The 23,423-nt window shown below is 41.6% G+C and overlaps 1 protein-coding gene across 2 annotated transcripts; it reads right to left on the bottom strand.

The window, feature by feature from the left end:
- Window positions 1-372: 372 nt before the first annotated feature.
- MFSD11 (major facilitator superfamily domain containing 11) lies at window positions 373-23,337 on the bottom strand. Of its 2 annotated transcripts, XM_010950723.3 has the most exons (14): window positions 22,868-23,337; window positions 22,416-22,577; window positions 21,863-21,918; window positions 20,259-20,366; window positions 19,593-19,672; window positions 19,372-19,468; window positions 18,348-18,406; window positions 17,664-17,808; window positions 13,111-13,151; window positions 9,032-9,097; window positions 7,302-7,427; window positions 4,412-4,586; window positions 3,550-3,685; window positions 373-3,001 (listed from the first exon to the last, which is right to left on the bottom strand). In XM_010950723.3, the coding sequence occupies exons 2-14, from the start codon at window positions 22,509-22,511 to the stop codon at window positions 2,837-2,839; spliced, it is 1,350 nt and encodes a 449-aa protein (XP_010949025.1). In that variant the 5' UTR covers window positions 22,512-22,577; window positions 22,868-23,337; the 3' UTR covers window positions 373-2,836. The 2 variants fall into 2 exon arrangements, 1 of the variants encoding a protein (XP_010949025.1); XR_012499657.1 differs by lacking the exon at window positions 4,412-4,586 and having other exon boundaries at window positions 2,862-3,001.
- Between the last annotated feature and the right edge of the window lie 86 nt (window positions 23,338-23,423).

The raw sequence follows: 23,423 nt of genomic DNA, 5'->3' as shown, positions 1-23,423 counted from the left end.
GTATTCTGAGAACTTAAAATTTTCCAAGGGATTTACTGTATATAAATTGACAACCAACCAACCAGCCAAAACTCCAAGAGGAAAGAAACCTTAAGAATAGACAGCCAAAACCTAGGCTTTAAGGTTTTCAAGCCTTTGGGTATGGGAAAAAGAAGGGAGGGAGGCGCTTCATACAGAGAAAAACTTCTGGGACTCAATCAAGCTGCTCAAGGGCTAAGCCAAATTTCAATACATACTATATGAAATTTGCAATAAAACAGCAGCTCACCCATATTATATACATACACACACCCCCATGTGAGACAAAGCTGAGACGTTTACTTTCCGAGAGGCATGAAGATAAAATCATTCAACAGGGTACATCAGACAAGCTTGTAAAAATTAAACTCTTTATTCCATTATCCCATGTCATTTTTCAACTCAAACAGTGACACAAATTTAAAACATGAGTTTAATGTTACCAGTCAAAGAGCCCACCATGGTCAACACTATTTATAGACACAAAACTGAGTGAAAAACAAAACAAAACCCCCAAAACACAAAACGTGAGTACGGAACTTAAAGTGCACGGTACTGCACACAGCAACGGGAGGCGGCCGGAAAGTCGAGTTCCTGATGGATTCATCTCACTCCATTTCGTTTCCCTTTTGACAGTAGTTACGAGGAATCCTACAAGTCAAGGTAAGATGCGATGGCTACCTTGGATGAACGCACGCAGCGGCATTAACAGAGGCTGTTTAACCTCTGTTGCCTGGTTTTGCAGATCCATCGTGAGCAGGGAGCCTGGGAGAATGAGCAACCTGGGGACACAGGACCCAGTTCTCAGCTGAAATGTGAGACGGGCAGCCTTGGGAGAGGGTCCCAAGCATCCACTCCTGGCACGACTCACTCCCCGCAGTAACCCCGTCCCTGGAGTGTGGGCAGGAACTAGTGACTTGCATCCAATAAAGAGAATATAGCGAAGGTGCTGGGGTGTCAGCTATAAAAGACAGTGACGTCTGACTTGCTGGCACTTCCCTTTGGTTTTTCTCACTTGCTTTCTGTGATGAGGTCGGCTGCCACATTGTGAGCACCCTGAAGACAGCCACGAGAAACTAAGACCCTCAGTCCCACAGGCTGTGAGGAACCAGCTCCTGCCCGTGAGCCTCAGAGCGAGCGGAGAGGTGGGTCCTCCCCCAGGTGAGCCCAGCCTTGACCGCAGCCTTGTGACAGACTGACAGACCCTGAGATGGAAGACCCAGCTCAGCCACGCCCAGATTCCAGACCCACAGAAACTGTGAGAGGATACATGTGTGCTGTTTTAAGTGGGTAAGTTTTTGGGTAATTTGTTATCTTGTGACAGAAAACTAATACACCTGGGCAAACAATAATGCGTTTAAAGAGATAATAAAATCATTTGCATTAATTCTAAAATATCATTTACAAATTATTTATATAAGATCAACCAACAACTGAGTTTATCTTAACTTTGAGAAAGAAAACGGAAACTTTACAACATGGGGTGAAGAGAGTTTAGTGTTCCATACAAATGAAATTTCTCTAAGGGTTCCTGCTAACTACAGAGCTTTCTGACTCCCTGCAATTGCCATCAGGTCTGAAAATCACGCTCCATAAAATCTCTAAATTTCTAGCAGGTTTTTAAAAAACAATGGGAAACAAAGTATTGTCTGTTTTCTTGGTTGAATTTACTTTGCCATAAAACTCTTCATTCGTGCAGTTAATTGTCACTTTTAAAAGTGAGCTTTCCCATTTATACGAAATGTCTAGAACAGGCAAAACCATGGAGGCAGAAAGCAGATCAGTGACGGCTAGTGCCAGGCCAGAGATGGGGAATGGCTACTGACAGGCACGGGGTTTCTTTCTGGAGTGATGAAATGTTCTGAATAAATAACGGCGACAGCTGTACAACCCTGTGAACATACTAAAGAAGCCCGCTAAAGTGTGTATTTCACAATAGTGAATTTTATGGTATCTGAATTGTATCTCAATTTTAAAAATTGTTTTAAGCTCTTATGATTTAAAATTAAAATTTCCATTTAAATATCCCCCCAAAGTTAATACTCCGTTCCCAGACACGTGCATGGAGAGCGTTTGCTATAAGAAGTTACACAAGTGACGGAAGCCTGCCACTGTAGCTTAGATCTCACTACGTCTTGGGTTTTTTTTAAATGCATTGCATCCTCTAGGAAAACTGAGAGCAAAAATCCTCCCCTAGTAAATGTGTTTTTTTTAAAAATGTCTTTCTGTTCATTTACAAATGTTAAGATTCCTACTTTTTAAACTTTAGACAATTTTTACCTCATTTTATAATAATTAGCCACCCCTTGCTATGAACCACAAAGTGAGAAAACTGATCAAACAAAACATTTAGAGAGAAAGAAAGCGCAAATCTTTTCAAAGATTCCACTTCAGCATGTCCTGATTTATTCAAATGTCACTCCCAGACACGTGGGGTGGCACTGCTCCCTATTATTACACAGTAACACATAAATCGTACCCAGCAAGAATCTTTATATGACATAGGGCCGAGCAGTTTTGATCAAAGCACGATCCTTCAACGAGAACAGGAGAGAGAAGAAAACATTTACATTCTATAGCATGATTGATTTTAAGAACTTGAGATAGATGAACAGTCGTAACTGACAGAACAAGTTTCCCTTATCCCATTTGTTTTAAACTAGTGTCTGTAAACTTGAATACCAACTCTGGCAGATGTAGCAGTCTTAAATCTCTGATTTTCCATCCTAAACGTCATCCAATACACCGTGAGGACGAGAGCTGGCTTCTCGCACCAGGCACACCCTGTCTCTCAGCTGAGCCGCCCGCGGCTCCGGGATCAAATACTTCGGTAGTCAGAGCCCCGGGCCACGATGGCGGCGGCTTCCCACTCCACCGTGAAGAAGGAAACCGTTCCCAAAAACCCAAATATCACCATGACCAGGAGTTGCCAATGAAGGAGAAGGTAGTTGCTGTAGAAAAACGCCACGGCTGCGCAAATGGACTAAGAAGAAACAAGACAAAACCAATCACACAATGCACACAGGTGACCCGGCCACTCCACAAGGAGCCCCCAACTCTGACCCCCAGGCCCCTGAGCCTCGCAGCACCCACTGGCCTTTCCACATCCAGACAGGGCTCTGCTGGTCACTGGCTCACAAACACGCACCACAAACTCACGTTGAGAGCTGGGAGCAATTAAGTCAGCTATAGTCTCTGTTATTTAAAGTAGTATTTCATAAAAAACCAGAGTAATAAAATAATGTACATAAATGGTGAGAAATAAATATTTATTACATGTGTATACTATGAATTCTGTCACCTAAGGAAGGGAGTCTGAGCCCCAGAGACCAGAACACAAAATCTCTTACACAAGTGAGGGGGCGAAAAAGATCATACTACTCATTGCTTCCGAGTTCTAATCACAAATCCTTTTAAGGGATGTCCTTGACTTTCATTTAAGAAACATTAATGAAGTTAAAGTACACACACACACACACATACACACACACACAAGACCCTGCTTTAAACACAATCTGAAGACGAGGTTACCTGCACAAATTTAAAGACTGCAAAGGCCGGTGCGCTGTCTTCGGAATAGAGGAACCCTAAAATACTGAGCAGCTGGGTGTTGAAGCAGCTGTCTCCAAGACCCAAGAGGAAACTGCAGAAGATGGCGACTTCTTTGCTGAATAAAATAAAAATCAGTGTAGACTGAGCATTTGACTTTCAGGTTTTAAACACTATGAAACAAGAATGAATAAATACTGGAATTCACAAAGTAAGAATTTATGCTCAAACGCGCTCACCCTCACAGTCTAGCAAACTCTGGTCCGTTAACTGCTGGGGAAGCAAACACTACGTGTGGGGAAGGGCTGCCCTTGGACCGCGGCTCTCCACACAAGCGCCTACGTCTATAATGAACTTGAGAGCTGAGCGCAGCAAGGTGCTACGCTCACAGCTCCTGTAAACACCGCGACAGGACTGCGTGGCCGGCCCAGCTGGCAGCTCAGTCCTTGTTCTTCAGTGCCCTAACTCCTAGAGATTTCACTGCTCAAAAGGCAGAGATATCAAATTCAGATCAGATACTTATGCGCTCCCTCATAGATCAAGAAAAAGACTTAGTTTGGAGAAGGGTTAAAACCAACAATTGCACTAACACAACACTGTGAATCAGCTATACTTCAATTAAAAAAAAATCAAAACATGAAAACAAACCCCACCGATTACAAAAGTAACTTGGGTTTCTCTATGGATTCCTATTTAAACTCATTCTGGCTCCATGAGCGCTTGACAGATGACCTTATAAAGATAACAGACTTTCAGAAAAGGATTAACGGCTCCATTTTAAATTTCTAGCCATCCTCCACCTCCCGCCCTTCCTTAAACTGCTAAGAAAGAAAGGTCACCATACCTGGGTGTGATGTAAGCACTGCTGTCAGTTCCCTCAACGGGAGCAATAGGGGCGTCCCCAGGCATGTTGAGAAATACTAAGTAAAAAGCTATGAAATGCACCAGGATGCCCAATAGCACAACTGGATTTCTACCGAAACGATTATTCTTGCTCAGCAGGCCAAAGAGGCTTCCACCTATAAAATCAACGCAGTCGAGAACAGGAAAACCCAAGGACATGTCAGTAAGTCAAAATCTTACTTCTCTGAGAAAATAAATGGACAAACCAATGGCTAACTTAATCAAAAAAAACCCACAAATATACAAGATAAGAAGTAACTGCTAAAACGGAAGAAATTTTAAAAAGTAAGAACAGACTTCTGGATATGACGGAGGAACAGGGGCTAAATTTACCCCCTGACTAAAAAAAAGTACCAAAAATACGGAGCAACGGTTTTGTAGACAGGGATTACCAGGCAACAATGGGCAGTGATCTCTGGGACACGAAACAAACAGCTGAGGTCCACACCTGCCCTGGTGACTGAGAGGCTGTGGGCTGTGGTGGCGGAGAGGGAAGGCAGCTGGAGCCCCCAGCCTCCTTGAGCTGAGGAGGCAGAGCTGAGAGTCTGGGGAGACCGAGGTGCCTCAAGTTCCCAAGACGGGATCAGAAAGGAGTGCCGCTCAGCGCACAATGTGAGTATATTACCAGAGGCCGGAAAGACGCTTCCAGGAGGATTCCAGGTATCAGGGCCCCGCCCTAGGCTGGGAACAGTGCCTGGTCCCACCAGCCAGACTGGAAATCTTACTACTCACAGGCACTGGGTGTACGCAGAGGGTCTTCCCTCGAGGGTGAGGGGAAAAGTTATCCCTAGTCTGAGCACTACTCTGGTCCTGTCCAACAAATTTTAAAAGCAAGACCTGAAAAAAAAAAATACTATTTCCAAGTAAATAAACTGTATCCAAGCACGAAGCTCAAGAATATTAATTAGCAATACAAAAACATCCAACAGCCAACAAGGCAAAGTTCACAATGTCTGGTATTCATAACATTACCAGGTGTGCAAAGAAGCAGGCAGATAGAACCCAACACGAGGAGAAAAATCCGTCAAAACAGTTATCACGTGACCCAGCAATTCCAGTCCTGGGTTTACATCCCAGACAAATGGAAACATACACTCACACACAAACTGTGCACAAATGTTCACAGCAGCATTACCCACAATGGCCAAAAAGTGGAAACAACCCATATGTCCATAACATGATGCATGGGTGAGTAAAACGTGGTAGAGCCTATAATTAGGTATTATTGGGTCATAGAAAGGAATGAAATTTATGGAAGATCCTTAACACTGTGCTAAGTGAAGGAAGCCAGACACACGAGACCATATATTATATGATCCCACTGATACGAAATGTCCAGAATAAGCAAATCTATAGACAAAGTGCACTAGCAGTCCCCTGGAGAAGGGTGATGCAAATATTCTAAAATTAGGTTGCAGTAACAGTTGTACATCCCTGTGAATATACTAAAAGACACCGATCAGTACACTTTGAATGGGTGAATTATATGGCATGTGAACTATATCTCAATAAAGCTGTAAAGAAAAAAAAACTACCCCAGGTATTAGAACGAGCAAAGACATTAAAACAATTTACTGTTCCTGTATTCCACGTGTTCAAACGTATATATACCTGGTACTGTTCCAAGTGCTGGTGATAAATTGGGGAACAAAAAAGGACAACAAAAAATACGCCTGCTTTCTCCATAGCGCTCATCACTGTCTGACATTGCAAGTTCCTGTGTTCTTTATTGTCTGCATTCCTCCCGGAGCACGTAAGCCCTCTGTGGGAGACTGTCTTATTCACACGATGGATTCACAATAAATGCGTGTTGAATAAGTAAGTTCCTCACATGTGACACAACACACAATACACTGCAAGTATTGAGCAGATTGTTGCTGAATAAGGAAAAACTAGTGATGCAGTAAAAATAGAGGTTTGGTCTTTGCCTTGGCCTCCTCTCCTCCCCCCTTTCCGGCAGAGCTCCTAAAATCTAGGAGTTTCCTCAGGGAAAGGAGCGCCTTGTTATCCACAATGAATCCCTTCCAACCACCCTAGAGTTTATACTAATGAGGTGATTCCTGAGGGGGTTTGGAGGTAGCCCTAAATGGTCTGCATGGGGCCTGGTTGCCAGAGGATCCAGCCTTGATTAGAGGGTGGGAATTCTCAGCCCCACCCAACTTTGGGGGAGGGGATAGGGGCCGCATCCACATGCTGGGAGGGTGCCACACTGAGACTCCACAGTGGGGCGGACAGAAGTTCCAGCAGTAGAGGCCCCTCTGGACTTTACCCAATGTACCTCTTCATCGGCTGTTCATTTGTACCCCTTACAATAAACTTTAATAGTAAGTATAGCATCCTCCTTGGGGGTGTGGGAACCCCTGAATTTGTACCCACACTAGACAAAAGCGAAGGCAGCCTGGGGACTCAGGACTTACAACTGATGTCTGAAGTGAGGTTAGTCTTTCAGGACTGAACCCTTGAACCTGTGGAGTCTGATCTAACTTCGGGAATCAGTGTCAGGGTGGAACTGTATTGTTGGACATCCATCTGGTGTCAAGAGATTGAGAGAACAAGAAAGCTAGGGATTCTAATACACTATCCCTAAGTATTTTAAGAGGAAAAGCTGGGACAGACTATGTTTCCTTATTTATGGTTCTGTCTGTGAATTATTTGGCAAATGTTTTATAATTTAGTTTTAGAACAGTGATAATAAAAAGAACAAAAACATACCCATTTGGATAAAAATAAGCAAGGAAATAGAAACTCAAGGACAGAGAGGTGAAGTACACTTAAAATTTCTATTATAGCTATAACAGATTTAATGCAAAAAAATATTTTTTTAAACCAACCTAAAATTTCTCCAATGCCAATAAAAATGCCAGAAAGTCCAATGAGGCTTTTCTCTTCTGTTCCAAATTTATTTATAGCGCCGATACAAGTTCCATATACACCAGAGAAGAAAGTCAATTCCAGACCTTTAGGAAAAAAATCAGATTTAAATTATAGTTGTCCCTGGGTATCTGCCGTGGGTACCAAAATCCGAGGATGCTCACTCCCACAGTCGGCCCTCTGTATCCGAGGTTCCGCATCCTCAGATTTAACCAACCTTGGACCGTGAAGTTCTGGATTTATACTGAAAAAATGCAGTCTGCCTTTCCTAGTTTTCCTTCATGTCTAGTAGTATGTGAGCTGTACACATATAGAACAAAATTCACTCAGGCTGAAATGTTACTCCCCAACAGAGCATAATTTTATGCTACATGAAATGGAGTTAGCCTCAAGCTGGTAGTCGTCACGTATTTCAGATAAAAACTTACAACTCTAATAAGCAAGGATATCTTTGTGCTAAAATTGGTCACTCTGTGTAGACAGGGGATGGGGTCGAGGATATAATTAACATAACCTTGTAACCGTGAATACTAAAGTGCTCAGTATCCTTATTAATAGCTTTCCAAGGGAGTGGGAATATATGTTTGTAAAACCAATACCGACTATCCACTTTTTGCTTAAAGGCACAATCGTGTTTTAATTAAACACATCTTCCCAGGAAAAGAAATTCAAAAAACATTAGGGTTAAAAAATTAAAGCAAATCAGCTGAGGACTTGATTCCTTAACGCAACAAAACCTTAAACGAATTTTAAAGATGTTTAGTATTTATTCTCTTGCTCCTAAAAAGAGGTTTATACCCTAGGGCACATACTGAACCTTGAACAACACGGGTTTGAACTGTGTGGGTCCTATGGGGTCCGCAGTTGGTTTAACCTGCAGATGAGGAAGCACAGATACCAAGGGCTGACTGAAGTTATACGCAGCTTTCTGACTGTGGGGGACACCAACATCCCTAATGTTTTCATTGTTCAAGGGTCAACTGTAAAAGCAAAAGTAATCATTGGGACAGTACACAATTTTTACAAGGAAACAGATTTCCTTAAGACCCAAGAGTACTCCACCTAGTGTCACATCACATCATCCGTGGTAAACCACAGAACTCACTCCATTTCATTAGAAATTATCTTAACCCACACGAAGTTACAAAGATTTACATATGATTTTTTTCTGTGTATTTTATTTATTTTGCTCTAAAAGCACCAGCTGGGATGAACCATGCCTCCCGGTTTCCAAACCCTTGTGTAGAATCCCCCTACACTGAACTGGGGCTGGCCTTACAATTTGCTTTAACCAACTAATGCAGTGGGAGTGACGCTGGGCTCGTGCCACGTCCAAGTTTTAAGATCTGGCCACGTTGCCTTTTGGCCTCCTTGGGGCCCTTAGCCACCCTGAAGTCTGGTTATCCTGTTGAGTCAGCAGGAGGGGTCACACAGCTGCTAAGACACACGGGGAGACAGAGACCAGCCCTGCATCAGACCCCTTCAGACACGCAAATGAAACTCCTCTGGACGTTCTAGCCCCAGCCACCCTCTAAAGAGGCCACAAGAGACTCCAACTGAGACCATTGGAAAAACCATCAGCTGAGTCCTGCTGATGCACAGAATTGTGAGAAGCAGTAATATGGTTGTTTTCGGCCCTTAGTGTCATTATACAGCCACAGAAAACCAAAACCTCAATTAATCCCATTACCTGTATAAGCAGTTGTAATACTAAGAAGGAGCATCTCCTTGGTGACACACAACTTAAGAGATTTTTCTGTGGGGAAAAAAAAACAACAAAAAACTTAGGAGTACTTAACTAGATTTTAATCAATCAAAAATTCTAAAACATTTATTTGAACCAAAACACCTCTTGTCAATAATGCCAGTAAACAAAAACACTGGGATAGAGGTTAATGATTCAGATGAAAATTTTAATTTTTAAATTTAATTTAAATTTAATTTTTATTTTTATTTTAAGGTATGAACTAAATCTACCCTATAAATAAAATGTTGACTTCACCTGCTTAAATATATTCTAGAGTTGTGTTTTATCCAACACATTTTCTAACTCTAATTAAAAAACAAACAAACATGAAATGGAGAAAAGAAATAGAATCAAATGAAACAACAGAACATTTCAACAGACTTGATTAAAGGTCAGGCTACTAAGGGAGTCAACAGCTGGTAAAGCAAGTGCTAACCTCCCTAAGGAACCTTCCTGGAGCAGCTTTGAGACTGGACTCAAGGTCAGACTCAGCGGAGCAGGGAGCTTTCCGACCACGCGGAAGCTGGGCTGCCACTTCTGGGCAGTCTCGCTCTCTGGATCTGAAGACTGACATGTTAGCTCTGCCTGTTTGTTTCTGATCACTTTAATGTTTATTTTTATGCTGTCCAACTTAGTTGAAATCTGCAATGGAAAATGCATTTCTAAAAACTGCACATTTTAATTGTCTTTTTGAACCTGTTCACATGTCATAATTTAAGGCCACTCATCCAGGATCCTAAACTAATAGTGGGTCCAGATTTTAGCTCTTATTTAACAGCTGACTATGAAACTTACATAAGTCACACTGTGCTGAATGTATCCGTATGCAAAACAGGATACTTTTCTCCCCTCTACTTTCACTAAAATAAAGTGAGACTAAATTCAATAAGATATTTTCACCATTTTCACATATTTCCAGAAAAAAATACATGTTCAACACAAAGTTTAAGATAATATTTTTACTTTAAAAAGTTACATTAGCAAAGCATATTTGCTTTTGAGTAGTCAGAAGATTTAGTCAAAAAAAAGAATTTTTAAAATATAATCTCGTATGATACTATAATGGTGAATTCATGTTATTATACACTTGTTTAAACCCATAAAATGTACACCACCAAGAGTGAACTCTACTGTAAACTGTGGACTCTAGGTGATAATGATGTGTCATTGTGGTACCACCAAGATGAGGGACAATGATAAGGGGAAAGATTACACATGTATGAGGGCAGGGGGTATATGGAAAATTTATGTACCTTACTCTCAATTTTGCTGTGAATCTAGAACTGCTCTAAAAAAGTGAAGTTAATGGGAAAAAAGCACACACAAAATATAATCTATTTGCAGAAACTGACAAACTGATCCTGAAATTCAGATGCAAATTCAAGGGACCACTAATAGCCAAAACAATCTTGAAAAAGAACAAAATTGAAAATTCACACTTTACAATTTCAAAACTTACAATCATCAACACAGCATGGTACTGGAATAAGGATAGACATATATCTAGAAATAAACTCTTACACTTACAGGCAATTGATCTTCAGTAAGTGTGCCCACACAATTCAATGGGAAAGAATAGTCTTTTAGCACATGGTGCTCGGACAAGTGATCTCCACATGGAAAAGAATAAAGCTGGACTCCTACCTCACAACATACGTAAAAATTAACTCAAAGTGGATCACAGACCTAAATGTAAAAGCTAAAACTATAAAACCCTTAGAAAAAAATATAGAAATAAATCTTTGTGACCTGGAGTCAGGCAAAGCCTTTTAAGGACACCAAAAGCATACACAACAAAAGAGAAAATAGATAAATCAGACTTCATCAAAATTTAAAACTTCAGTGATTTGAAAGATACAATCAAGAAAATGAAAAATCAACCCAAAGAAAGGAAAATATTTCCAAATTATACATATGTAAGGGACTTCTATATAGACTATATAAAGAACTCTTACAACTCAATAATAAAAAGACAAATAACTCAAAAAATGGACAAAGGATCTGAGCATTCAGATTTCTCCAGGGAAGAGATTAAAAAGTGGCCTACAAGCATATGTGAAGATGTTCAACATCTTAGCCATTAGAGAAATGCAAATCAAAGCCACAAAACATTTAGGATGTTTCCATGCCTTGGCTATTGTAAATAGTGCTGCTATGAACACTGGGGTGCAGATGCCTTCTTGAATTAGGGTTCCCTCTGGATATATGCCCAGGAGTGGGATTGTTGGGTCATATGGTTAAGTCTATTTTTAGTCTTTTGTGGAATCTCCATACTGTTTTCCACAATGTAAAATGCCTATTTTCTACTGGAATGTTTATATTTTCTTACTGGCTCATAACAGCTCTTTATTATATACTGGAAATATTTTCCCTGCCGTTTTAACTTCGTTGGATTATTGTATTTTAGGTAACCAAAAAGCATTCTTTTCCCTTACTGTTTGCCAGACTTGCTTGAAAGGCTTTCCTCTACCAAACTGATTTCTTACAATTAATTCTGTGGTTTCATTTTTACATTTACTGTATCTGGAACTTTAGTATAAGACAGGAAGTATGAGTCTACGTATTCTTCCTCTGCATTGAGCTGTTGGCCTTGCTTATCTAAGAGTCTCTTTCATTGTATCTTTATTCCCACACAGACATGGGCCTGAGTTTGGACTTCAGTTCCACTGCTCTTTGTATTCTAATGTTTTCAAGTGAATTCTTAATAGGTTTTGATATTTATTAGGGAAACTTCTTCTTTTAAAAAATTCTCTTGGCTATTGACAGACATTTATTCTTCCAGATGAACATTAAGATCCTTTCATCAGGACCAAAAAATAAATTTAAGAAAATTTCACTGACATTTTCTAAAACCGCATTCAACATACACATTCAGCTGAGGAATTAGGTGCCTTTTAGATGAGAAGAACCTTTTCTGTACAATCCCTATTACAGCACCAACTGAAGGAGCGTCACGGGTAAGTAACATACGAGACACCGGCTCAGAGACAAGTTAAAGCCTGCACATTCTACCTCCTTTCTCTCTCTGCCTCTGGCTTCCCTGCCGCCTCCTAATCTCACGTTGCTCCCCAACTGCCAGGAACCACCACCTACACCTAAATTTTCTTGCCCTCTGGCACCTTATACGCCTTATCTTTTTTGGCTGCTGCCTTCTTTCTCCCCATTCAGACCTGATAGCCCGATATCCCATTACTACCAACCCTCCACCAAGTAACCAACCGGCTCTGTGACAAAATGCATGAGCACCTAATTCTGTCAATGCCTCATTTTACAGAGAAGCTGAGGCAAAGTTGGCACAACTACCTAGGAAGGACATCCTGAATCTGCTTAAAATCAAGAGCCAGCCAGAGAGCAGGGTTCAGAGGTGGAGTGGGGAAGCTGCATCAGGCCTCACCAAGGCTGGACGAAGCATCCCACAAGCCTGGAGGTCATCAGGCTCCCCCTGCCTGACTCCATTCTCACCAAATACGCCAGCATGGCTTTCCAGGCCTCCGGGGGTGAGAAGGAAGAACCCTGTTTGACTTTGGGTAAATAATTTCTCTAAGCCTCAGTTCTCTCTTCCATAAAACGGAGATCATCATAGATGTGTTATATGAGACTCATAGGATTGTTGTGAGAACAAATCATACAAAACACCTAAAGAGGTCTAGCCAGGGAAAGCCCGCCACAGAGGAGTGTGATTGGTCTCACAAGCTACTGGGTCACTAGAGCTCCTGCCCTGTGCTGAGGAGTGATGAGCGACGCCTGAAGAAATGGTCCTACACACACACCTCCTGGTGGAAACTCCTGAACCCCAGCCCTTGGCTCCTCCTCGGGCCTCCCGCGCACACGCGTTCAGGCCGGGTCGTCTGGTTATCAGCCAGCCCGCACCCTGCCACGGCACAGGTACTTACTGAGAAGACGACCGTGTCCCAGAGCGGCCTGCCTGGGAAAATGGAAAGACTGGGGTGTCGTCAGTCCAACGCTACCAGGGAAAGGGGGAGGGGAAGTGCTATCGCATCTCAGATACAGAAAATACTTACTAAATGCATCGACTGCCTTTGTCATATTGTTCTGGGCAGACCTGAAAGAATAAAAATAAGACAGGTTTTTCTCCTGAAAACCGAAACAGGAACGTAAGCACCATCACGTTCTCACTTAAGTCTGTAAAAGCTCCGTCCTCTTTGTGGGCTGGCGAATACGTCCAGTGCCCTCAGTGCTCCCTGCTCCCAGTGTCCCTCCATGGCCGGGTCCTTCCTTCAGAGATGGTGGTTACAGTGACACCTGGGTGGCTCTTGACTGACAGTGGAACACGATTCTCTCGCATGAAATTTACTACACAGTCATGCACGTCTTTTTCAGAAATGATACTTCAGGTAGGACAGACATCTCCCATCCCCTGCTGTTTTCAAACTGTACAGCTTGTGAGGATCAACTTTCCATCACTCCAACCACGTAGAGAGCAGGTCTTCAGGGTTAAAGCTCTTCCCAAGCGTCACTATCACCTGCGGTACGTGGTTGGGTGTCATGACCTCCTGGTTAAAAATGTGGGCTCTGATCTGAGCCCTGTTTTGCCAGTTATTAGTCTTGCGGTTTTAGGCAAGTTACTTCATTTCTCTAACTTTCATTTCTTCACTTATAAAACAGGGACACTATCACTTACCTGTGAGAATAAAGAGGATAAAGTAATTTCGATTATGATAAGTAAGTTTTTAAGAAAATTACATTTCTTACACTACCAGCCAAGTCTACTTAACCTTTATCTTTAAAGGATATTGTTTACAAGAACAAACAAAAAACCCAGTGGAGATCTAGTTGACTTAAATAAATAAATTGCTGGCACAAAAAAAAGGTAGTATACTCTAACCAACAGGAAAACCTTTCTCCCCACCGTAAAAACTCATGTGCTCCCTGGAAGGAGGTACTATTTAGGCTGCATTTAATGACAGCACCTTCATCTGGTACTTGGATGGCATCAGAGGTGGATTCTGTTTTACACTTGGGGCCCCCAATACATAGGAGCTACTCTGTACTCTGTAGACTATTAAAATATAATCAATTCAGCTGTTACTCAGCTGCAAATCATTCCCAATTCAGTGAGATATTAAAGGAAGCCATTTCTAGTACAAGAATTCTAGAACAAGACAACCCCCAGGTCCCAGAGGAATGGGGTGGGGTGAAGTCTAACATTAAGTCAGGTCGTTATCGACACCTCTCAAAACCCTCTGAGTCTTCCCTTCTCATTCCACTTAAAAACCACAGCCAGCTCACCTCTTTCAGGTCTTCACTTTGAAGGGTAGCAGAATGTGCCATCCCAAAATATGACTGGTGGTGTTCAGGACATGTCACCCCATCCCAAAGATGCCACTCCAGTATATTAACTACTTTGAGCTGTAGGCACTTGAAAAACAGCAAAGGCAGCGAGAGGCTGTCTCTGAACTTGCCTTATCTGCCTAAAGACAGATGCTCCGAAAGGAATTCAACTGTCCTAAGTCCAACCCCCAGGCGTTTCATCAAGCAGGGAAAACTGACTCCTGTCACAAGAGGGGAGGCTGAAGTCAACGTGACACCAAGATACACTTTGTCACCAACTATCACACCACCCATCTACTCTTCTAAGGGCCCAATCAGCCTTCCTGAAGATCATTTACTTCCCTAAGAGGCCTACATCCCTCCTCCCCTTCCCCTACTAAGAAGGTATTTAAGCCTGAATTCTAAGCCACCTTGGAAGTTACTCATTTTTCCCTTTGTGTCTCCCATGTGTGCATGAGCTATCCACGTTAATAAACCTGTCTGTTTTTCTCCCGTTAATTTGTCTTTTATCACTAGGGTCTTAGCAAAGAACTAAGAAGAGGGAAAATTATTTTTCCTCCAATACAACTTAAATGTTACTTTCCTAGCCTTCCCTTCCAACTTTCTATATCTAATACTTACATGCTATATACAAATAACACTAACTTAATCTGTAATAGCAAACCACTACCCCTCAACCCATACTTTTACACCCCTTTTCTGCTTTAGATTTCTATTTTAAAATACCAGATTGCCAAGGTGTACAGGATTCTTTTTTTGAGGTAAAGAAAATGTTCTAAAACTGACTCATGATAAATGTATAACTTTGTGAATATACTAAGTCACTGAGTTGCACACTTCTAAGTGGATGAATTATACAGTATATCTCAATAAAGCTGTTAAAATTTTTGTTAAAATTTTTCCCCCATTTTTCTTCTCTCCCCCTAGAAAGTAACCTCAATGAATGCACAAACTTATGTTTGTCTCAATGAAGTACGCTCCAAACAATGCCTGGAATATACGAGACACTCAAATACAGGAAGGAGGGAGAGGGCATGGTGAGGTAACCGCCGATGGAGAAATGCCTGGAGATCTCTCAGCTAACAGGTCCTCAGAGATGCAAATTAAGCATATGAAGACAACTCACATACAGGACAGAACTTCAGCTGCCCTTGTGCAACTACAAATCATTTCGGTAAAGCCTTTTGGTGGAATCCCCTAAAATCAGATCCTACTTATTTCTTTGGTGGCTTCTAAACATGCCAAGAAGAAAATCCAAACTCCTGCCATATCTTATATAATCGACTGTCTACTGCAGACACTGCTCCCGTCTATTGCGCGAGTCCCACGGGCCCTCCTGTGGTCCTGGGCCACCGCCCTCCCTTCCATGCCTGGCGATTGCTGCAGTGGCCACACTTGATCTTACTCCTTCTTGGGGAGCCTCCCCACTCTCCACCACCTCCCCCTCTTCCACTGTCTTCCGGCACTTACTTTGCTATTTTCTTCCATGTGTGGCGTCTACCACTCCCTCTAAAATCAAGTTCCACAAGGACAGGGACTTATCTGTCCTGTTCACCGCTCCTTCCCTCTGGTTTAGAAGAGGGCTGGCACAAGGCGCTATTTTTAAAGACAAAGAAGCTTCAAGTTTGGGCGACAACTCAGGAGGAGAGACTGCGGAGAAAGGCTGCGTGGCACTCCGCAGCACCGCTCCATGTCACAGGCACGGTCCCTCGTTACCCGCGAAGCTCCCTGAAAACGGGTTGTATTTGTCTTCACAGCACCAACATCTGACATTTACCTAACGATCGAGGGGTTAGTTTTGGTTGAATTTTTGACATTCATCTTCAGATCCCCCTTCTCCAATATCCTTTGGTTTGTGCTTAAGAAAAGTATGTATTTGACACATATATACATATACATATCTATACTTCAGCACACACCTCTTTTTTGCTTTGAACAGTGCAAATTTTGATTGCTTAATGATCCTATGAGTGGATAATTTTATGACCTTTTTGGGTGTTAAAAAGACAGCACAGGAAGTCCCAATTTTTAACAATAGGTATACATGTTATCTATACATGTAAAAATCTGTATCTATACATAAATCGTGAAGAATGCAATAAGGCAATCTTTATAATTTATCAAATCACAAGCAAAGCAAAACAAGAGTGGCAAAGATTGTTCATTCCCTTTTCTTCAAATCTGGGTGATAACCTGCAGAGAAATCATCAGTGACGTTTAAATAGTTAGACTCACAATTGAAATAGGCCCTGCTTCTGGTGGCAGGGTCTGGGAGGGAGTGGCAGGCGCCATGCCTGGCCTTGAAGGTGGCAAGAAGCAGCCCGTGAAGGAGCCCAAGAACCAGGCCAAGGAGAGGGGGGAGGAAGATAAGGCATTCAAACAGAAACAGGAAAAGGAGCAGAAGCGTAAAAAGCAGCAGGGAAGGCCCCGCTCCCCGCCCCGATCACAGGTGGACTTAAGAACTCTGGCTAAAATTAAGCTGTTCCTTGCGCCTGAGGCAATGGTGACCCTCAATCCCATTCCTGGTTAAACATCTGAATTTCCCACCATAACATCCGTTGCCACCTATAGCTGGAATGGGGCCTGTTGTACATCTAAGAATACACTCTAAAATAAATAAATAAATAATAAATAAATAAATAAAAATACAACAAATTAAAAGAAATACGCTAAAGGTAATTTATTACGATTTTTAGAAAAACAGGACTATGCACTTGTTTCCCTGTGTGGACTACCCTGTGGAAAACCACCCGCGCGGTTTAGTGCAAAAACCAGGCACTGGTCACAAGGGCATGTGCGTAATCAAAGCTCACCTATGACAACTGCTGGTGGCCTGGCTGCTCGTTTGTGCCACGTGACCAGAAAATTTTAAGGGCTAGATCAGAGAAATAGTAACTGAGGACTGTTTTCTATTTAATGTATCTCCACACATTAAAAGACATGAGACATCTGCCGAATGAATGAAGACATTGAGGCCCACAGAAACTAGGGGGAGTACTGCTGCTGTCCAGGGTCACATGACTGGTCGGTGGCAACCCAGAATTAGACCAAAATCCCCCATAAACCTTTCCACGACCTCCCTGGCCTCTGTCTACCCTCCTTTCCCTTCTCCCTCCAGACAGCTCCCCCTGTATCTTCCTTCTCTGCTTATTTGCTTTAAAGCTTTTCCCTCATTTTGCCCAAAACTGGATACCATCTGGGGCTATAAAAAGGCTGGTAATGTCTAGACTAGATCTACTCAAAATACAGTTTACAATAGAAAGGAACGTTCCCAACTTCTTACTCGTTGACTTCCAGGTCCTGGTCATCAGAAGATTCATCTTCTCCCAGGACATTTTCGGCATCTGGTTTCCGAATGAGAAAGAAAAGAACTGTCCCCACGAGGCTAATCACCGTTAGGGCGATGAACACTGTTCTTCGATCACTCTCTAGGGAGAAAAAAGAAGAAGAAAGTAGACAGCACTGGGCACACAAACTATTCCAGAGTTAGGATTATGTTCAGAGTTTGCTTACAACCATCAACACACTTTCCTAGCAAATTTTACTTCACTGAATCAGTAAAAATCTAGGACAAGATCAACAGGATACCTCCACCTCTGTCTTTCAGTTAGAGAAATACTAACAAGCCAGAAGAAAAACAGTACAGGAACTTAATCATACCCTTTTAATCAAAGAAGAGCACAGACAAAACAGCTGAAATTAAAAAATCTTCTGACAACTGACTAGTCTACTCATACACAGCACAACCTTCTCCCACACTGAGATGCTGCTTGAAGCACAGTCATCAACGGTAATCCCAGTTTAAAAATATAGTCTAAGGGGAAAGATTACTAAAAGCTAAAATCTGGGAGGACTTAAGGTACCAAGATTCATTAGAACAATGTGCACAAAGCAATATTGGGCATTTTTGTGGAACTGCTATTTTGCTTTAAACATAACTGAATAAAGCAGAGTGAATAAAACAAACCTGATATTTGAGTTTTCCCTTGCCAAGCAAAATATATGTAGAGATTTCCAAAGAACAAGCTGGGGGAAGAAAAGGAGGAACAGGATGTTGGGAAGTTATTTTCTTAGTTATGGGTTTTTAAATCATTTTTCCATTGCTTATTAAAAAAGAGAAAGAGAGACCTACATAATTAAAAAGTATTTACCTGCCCTAAGTCGTTTAAAAGTATCAACTTAACCCTCTTTCTGAAAAACTCAGCTGACCCAGATGGAATTCTCTCCTTCCACATGACAGTAGCCTGATTCAGAACCGCCCTCCAGAGAAGACCTGACTCACTTCGAAACATGTGATTATTGAAACTCTGGAAATAACTGGTTGGAAATAAGTTTACTCTACTTCTAAAATCCTATATTTTAAAGAATCAATGAAAAAAAACCCATGATTTAGTTATCTTAATCTAATCATGCTTTATTTAGCATATTTCCTTAGAGAAGAAATCACTTACACTCCAGTTTCTTAAATACGACCCCCTAAAACTATATTTGCATTTGTTAAGCCTTACCAAGGCCAAAATTTTAGGCATTTAGGATTCATGAGGGTAGATCCTCAGGACAGGTTCCATGAATGACTTGTTTTTTATTTAGGAAATATATAACATCCCATACCATTCAGTGTTGATATAGTTGCCTCATTGGAAATTTAATCATTAATAGCTATTAGGTGGCATTGCTGGGTGGGCAGGACATGGCCTTTGGAATCCAGATAATTGGATCGGTTACTTAACTTTTAATTAAGCCTTTGTTATCTGTAGAATAGAGATAATACCTTCTTTTCTGCAGGAGGTTGTGAAGGTTATCGAAATTAAGTAATAAGCCCAGTAGTCCCTAAAATATAGCAGATGCTAAATACATCATGGTTTCCATCACAAGCATCCAGGAACTTAACTCAGGAAACAAGACGATCTGAGTTTTCAACACAACAAAGACCTAAAAACAATGGTGTGACAAAAAAAATTATAGGAAAGATTGAGCCAAAGGATCATTACCTAGATTGTAAGAGTGCCCAGAAAATTCCACTGTTTCTCCCAATAGTGTGCTCATCTGAATTTATTGTCAGGCAGTTTCCTTGTGCTGTCCAAAGCACTAAAATTCAAATCAAAAGTTTATCAACGGAATGAAATCACTTACTTAGCTTTACATACTAAACATATAAATGATACTCTTAAATAAGACCCAGAAAACAGAAAGGAAACATTAAAATGCTTACCAGCAGCTGCAATTCCAATGAAAACAGAGGCTGTGTAGAAGGACCATGGGAAAGGCTGGATAAAAACGGCAATGTACATGCTAAAATATAACAGGTCAACGTATTACAGTCAAACAATACCTGAAATAGAATGCCAATTATGCCTTCTAGGAGTCAATTCTGAGAGTTCTCTTCTTTTAAAATTCAACCTGAAAAGGACTTCTCCAGTATTGAAAAAAAAAAGGGGGGGAGACAACTGTGACCTATTCATTTCTTAATTTACTATTTCAAACTTGTAAAATCAGACATTGCATAGAGGTTTGTGACTGGCCTTTGCCAACAGCTTAACACACAGTGGGACAGTACTTCTATAGCCCACAAGAGAAGTTCAGTTATTTCATTTGAATTCTCATTAGTCAACCTGATACAAAATACGTTCTTTTCAACTCTTGTGGAAAGAGATTTTTGGGTACTAATTGTATTAGTGGTAAAATAAAAGCACATATACACAAATCTCATCACATTAAAACAATATGGTACCCCTGAGCATCAAGTAGAGAGCCAAATCTCTAAAATAATACTTAGTATTTCTATTCAATCCAAGTCAGCAAGTTCTTGTTAAAAGTTTAATACGTGCTTGAAAGCTGAAGGTGTTCTAATTAAGTGAAAGAAAATCAGGCTACTCACCTGTAAAATAAACCACTAGCAAACATAGAGAGTTGAGGTCCTACGATGGCAACCACTGATGGTGTAATCAGATTTGAAGCAGAGAACACTCCATAAATAATTGCCATGCTGCACACATAACACATAAAAGGAAAAAAACCAAAATTCTTGAAGCATTGTCTCAAAAGCTCACTTATTCAAACAGAGAATCTGCAGATTTTTTCTTGCAATAAGCACTCATATTCTGTAGTCAGAATTTATAATTGTATCCTTAAATTGAATGTCATATTAAAATTTTCACTTGTACAAAATATTGAAGTCTTGTCAAATGTTTCTTTGAATCAGTTTGCCTTGGACAATACAATTTTTAATATATTGGTAAATCATAATAGCAGTTAACATATAACATGTAAATACTTAATTTTAATCCTAACAGCTCCAAAAATAAGGTATTATTACCCTCATTTTATGGAAAAGAAGACTGAAATACAGAGCGGTTAAGTAACCTGTCAAAAGTCCTGCTGGATAGCTGGTCAATGGTGGAGCCCTAGTCAACCAATCTGCTCTATAAACTTAGCCTACAACTCCTGGCATAAGATTTCACTGCTATAAATAACAATCACATAAGTTATAACTTGCTTGAACTAGAATTTATATAATTCAACCTAATGGTCTTACTTGAATATTATTCAGCTACTGTAGACCCAGCCCCAGTACACGTCTTATAGTAAAGTGTGACTAAAACCGTTTCAAGTCCAGAATTCGTTTATTAGCTACTATTTATAAACCCAATGTAAACAATTCTTTGGCATTTATGAATCTCTCAAATATCAAATGTTCTTACATTTGTCATTTACAATACACATGAACACAAAGCATAACAAAAAACTGTGGTATTGCTATTAATCACTTAGAAAAATGGACATTAGCATCCCTTAACTCTCCAATATCATATATAAGGTCAGGTTTAGGATAGGTAATAAAGAACCAAACAAGAAGAGGGTTGGGGGGAAGGGTGCTGGCCATAATCTAATATTTAACTATTAGAGAAATTAAGAAATCTGTTTATTTATATACATGTATGTATTATACTCCCAGCTTCAATCACAATGTATTAGTGACTTAAGAAGGTGCTTTCACTTCATTTTCTCCATCTGTAAAATTGGTCCTAAACACCTTAACAAAAACCTAAAAGCTCCTGGTGACAGTATATTAATCATTAAGCAATTACAAAAATAGGAAGACCAAATATTTCAAGAACCATATAGAACATCCTCTGTTTAGGACTGGGAAGATGTAATTATGACAATCCCTGACTGCTCTTAAATGCCAGCCACTGTGCCAAGTGCTTCACATGTGTTAATCTGAGCAAAAAACCGGGCTCACTGAAGCAGCTTCGTAGGATAACACAGCAATTAAGTTGTGAGGCCAGGATTTCAAATTCAGTGTATAATTCTACATGAAACCTAAACTCATCACTTTTATCCTATTGTGTTCTCCTGAACAGTCTAGATACTGAGAAAAAAAAAACAATCACTACTAATTCAATCACATTGTCGTTGACTTTTATGAAATTTAAGCAATTATGATGATATACAACGTAAACCAATCACACAGTACAATACCTGGTATATCCACTGCCGTGAAAATCTGTGCTGTTTAAGCTTCTGATGACAGTTTGCTGTATGGAAGATAAAGCCAATCAACGAAAACGTCTTGTAATCTCCCTTCCCCCCAAAAGTCCGTCTCCAAGTAGCGGTAATAAAGTAAAAATTCAAGATATCCAATACTTAATCCTGAAAGTCGAACACGAGAGAAGAAAAAAGACTGCAGAACAGAAAGTAAACCAATGACGGGGTAGGGCGATTGAAGACCAGCTGTAACTAGGCCTTAGGTTTATTCCCTTAACTCTCCAAGTAGTAGTATAATCCTTAACACAGACAAATAGGTCAGCATACAATCCCCAATCGAAGTCAGAGAAATAAATGGTAATGTTTAACACCCCAATAAGAAGAAACGTCTGACATGTGAAATCAAACTTAATCATAGAAAACAAGGAAGGGTAGGTGAGAAAATAAATGGTGCAATTTAAGCGCACTATTAGACGTAATTAACGTTTACTATCGTAATGCACTTAGGACAGACACTTCAAAAGAGGGAGAAAAGATCCCAACTCACCGCTACATTTCCACAAGTTTGAAAGGCGGTGAACATAAACATAAAGGCAATTCCTAAAATAAGGATGTTGAAAAGCTTTTTAGATTCCGGGGACATTTTGGCTCAACTCTGTCGGAGGTAAGCAGCAGCCCAGGACAGTCCGCTCTCCTCGGGGCGAACCTACTGCAGTCCGGGGAGAAGAAATGAGATGGTGAGAGGAGGAAGCAGATACAGGAGCAAAGCAGCCAAGCTGTCAACTTCCAGATCTTGGAGTATTATCCCGGGCTTAGGGTGTTCTCCCCACGGGCATAGTTAGGACAGTCCTAGGATATGGTCCGAGTAGGGAAGAGCCCAAGGCCCGGAGAAGCGCCAAGACCGTCGTTGCGCCAAATTGCCGGGCCCGCCGGGAGGATTAGAGGCCAAGAACTAGGTGCAGCGGCCGGCACGGCCCCGCCCGCCCAGCCCTGACTCACCGCAGGTCAGGCGACCCGGTCACCTGACCGCAGTCGCGTCGCCGGCCGCTGGGCCCGCTGGGAAATGTAGTCCGGAGGGTCCGGGACGCTCAAGCGTTCCGCGAGGGCTCCCTCGCCCCCTCACGAGGGAGCGGGGCCCGATCCGATCTCGCGGGCTCCGGCGAAAGGGGGCTAAAGAGCAGAACCCAGCGAACGAATCGGGAACTGCAGGAGGGGGTCTGGAGACCACGAAGCGCGATCTGAGGAGGCCAGAAACATAGAGGGGCAAATGGGTGAAGGAGTACCCTCTCTGACAGAGGTAGAGCTAAGGTCCGAGCAGAAAGGCTGCGTGGAGCCTGGACATTGGCATGAAAAGAAGGCGGAGCCCAGTTGGGGTGCACCGCCCCTTCCCCCTGTCACAGAGCTCCTCGCAGCCGGAAGGAGCGTTTCGCGGGCTTTCCAACTGCCGGCCCCTCCTGCTCCCCCTCCCTGCAGCAGTGACTCCGCGCTTTTCGACCCGCCCGCCAGGCTCTGCGCAGGCGCCTCGGACAGGGGCGGGGCGTGCGGCAGCGACGTT

This window comes from Camelus bactrianus, chromosome 16 (assembly GCF_048773025.1).
Source record: "Camelus bactrianus isolate YW-2024 breed Bactrian camel chromosome 16, ASM4877302v1, whole genome shotgun sequence".
Lineage (NCBI taxonomy): Eukaryota > Metazoa > Chordata > Mammalia > Artiodactyla > Camelidae > Camelus > Camelus bactrianus.
This window is presented reverse-complemented; position numbering and strand designations above follow the sequence as displayed.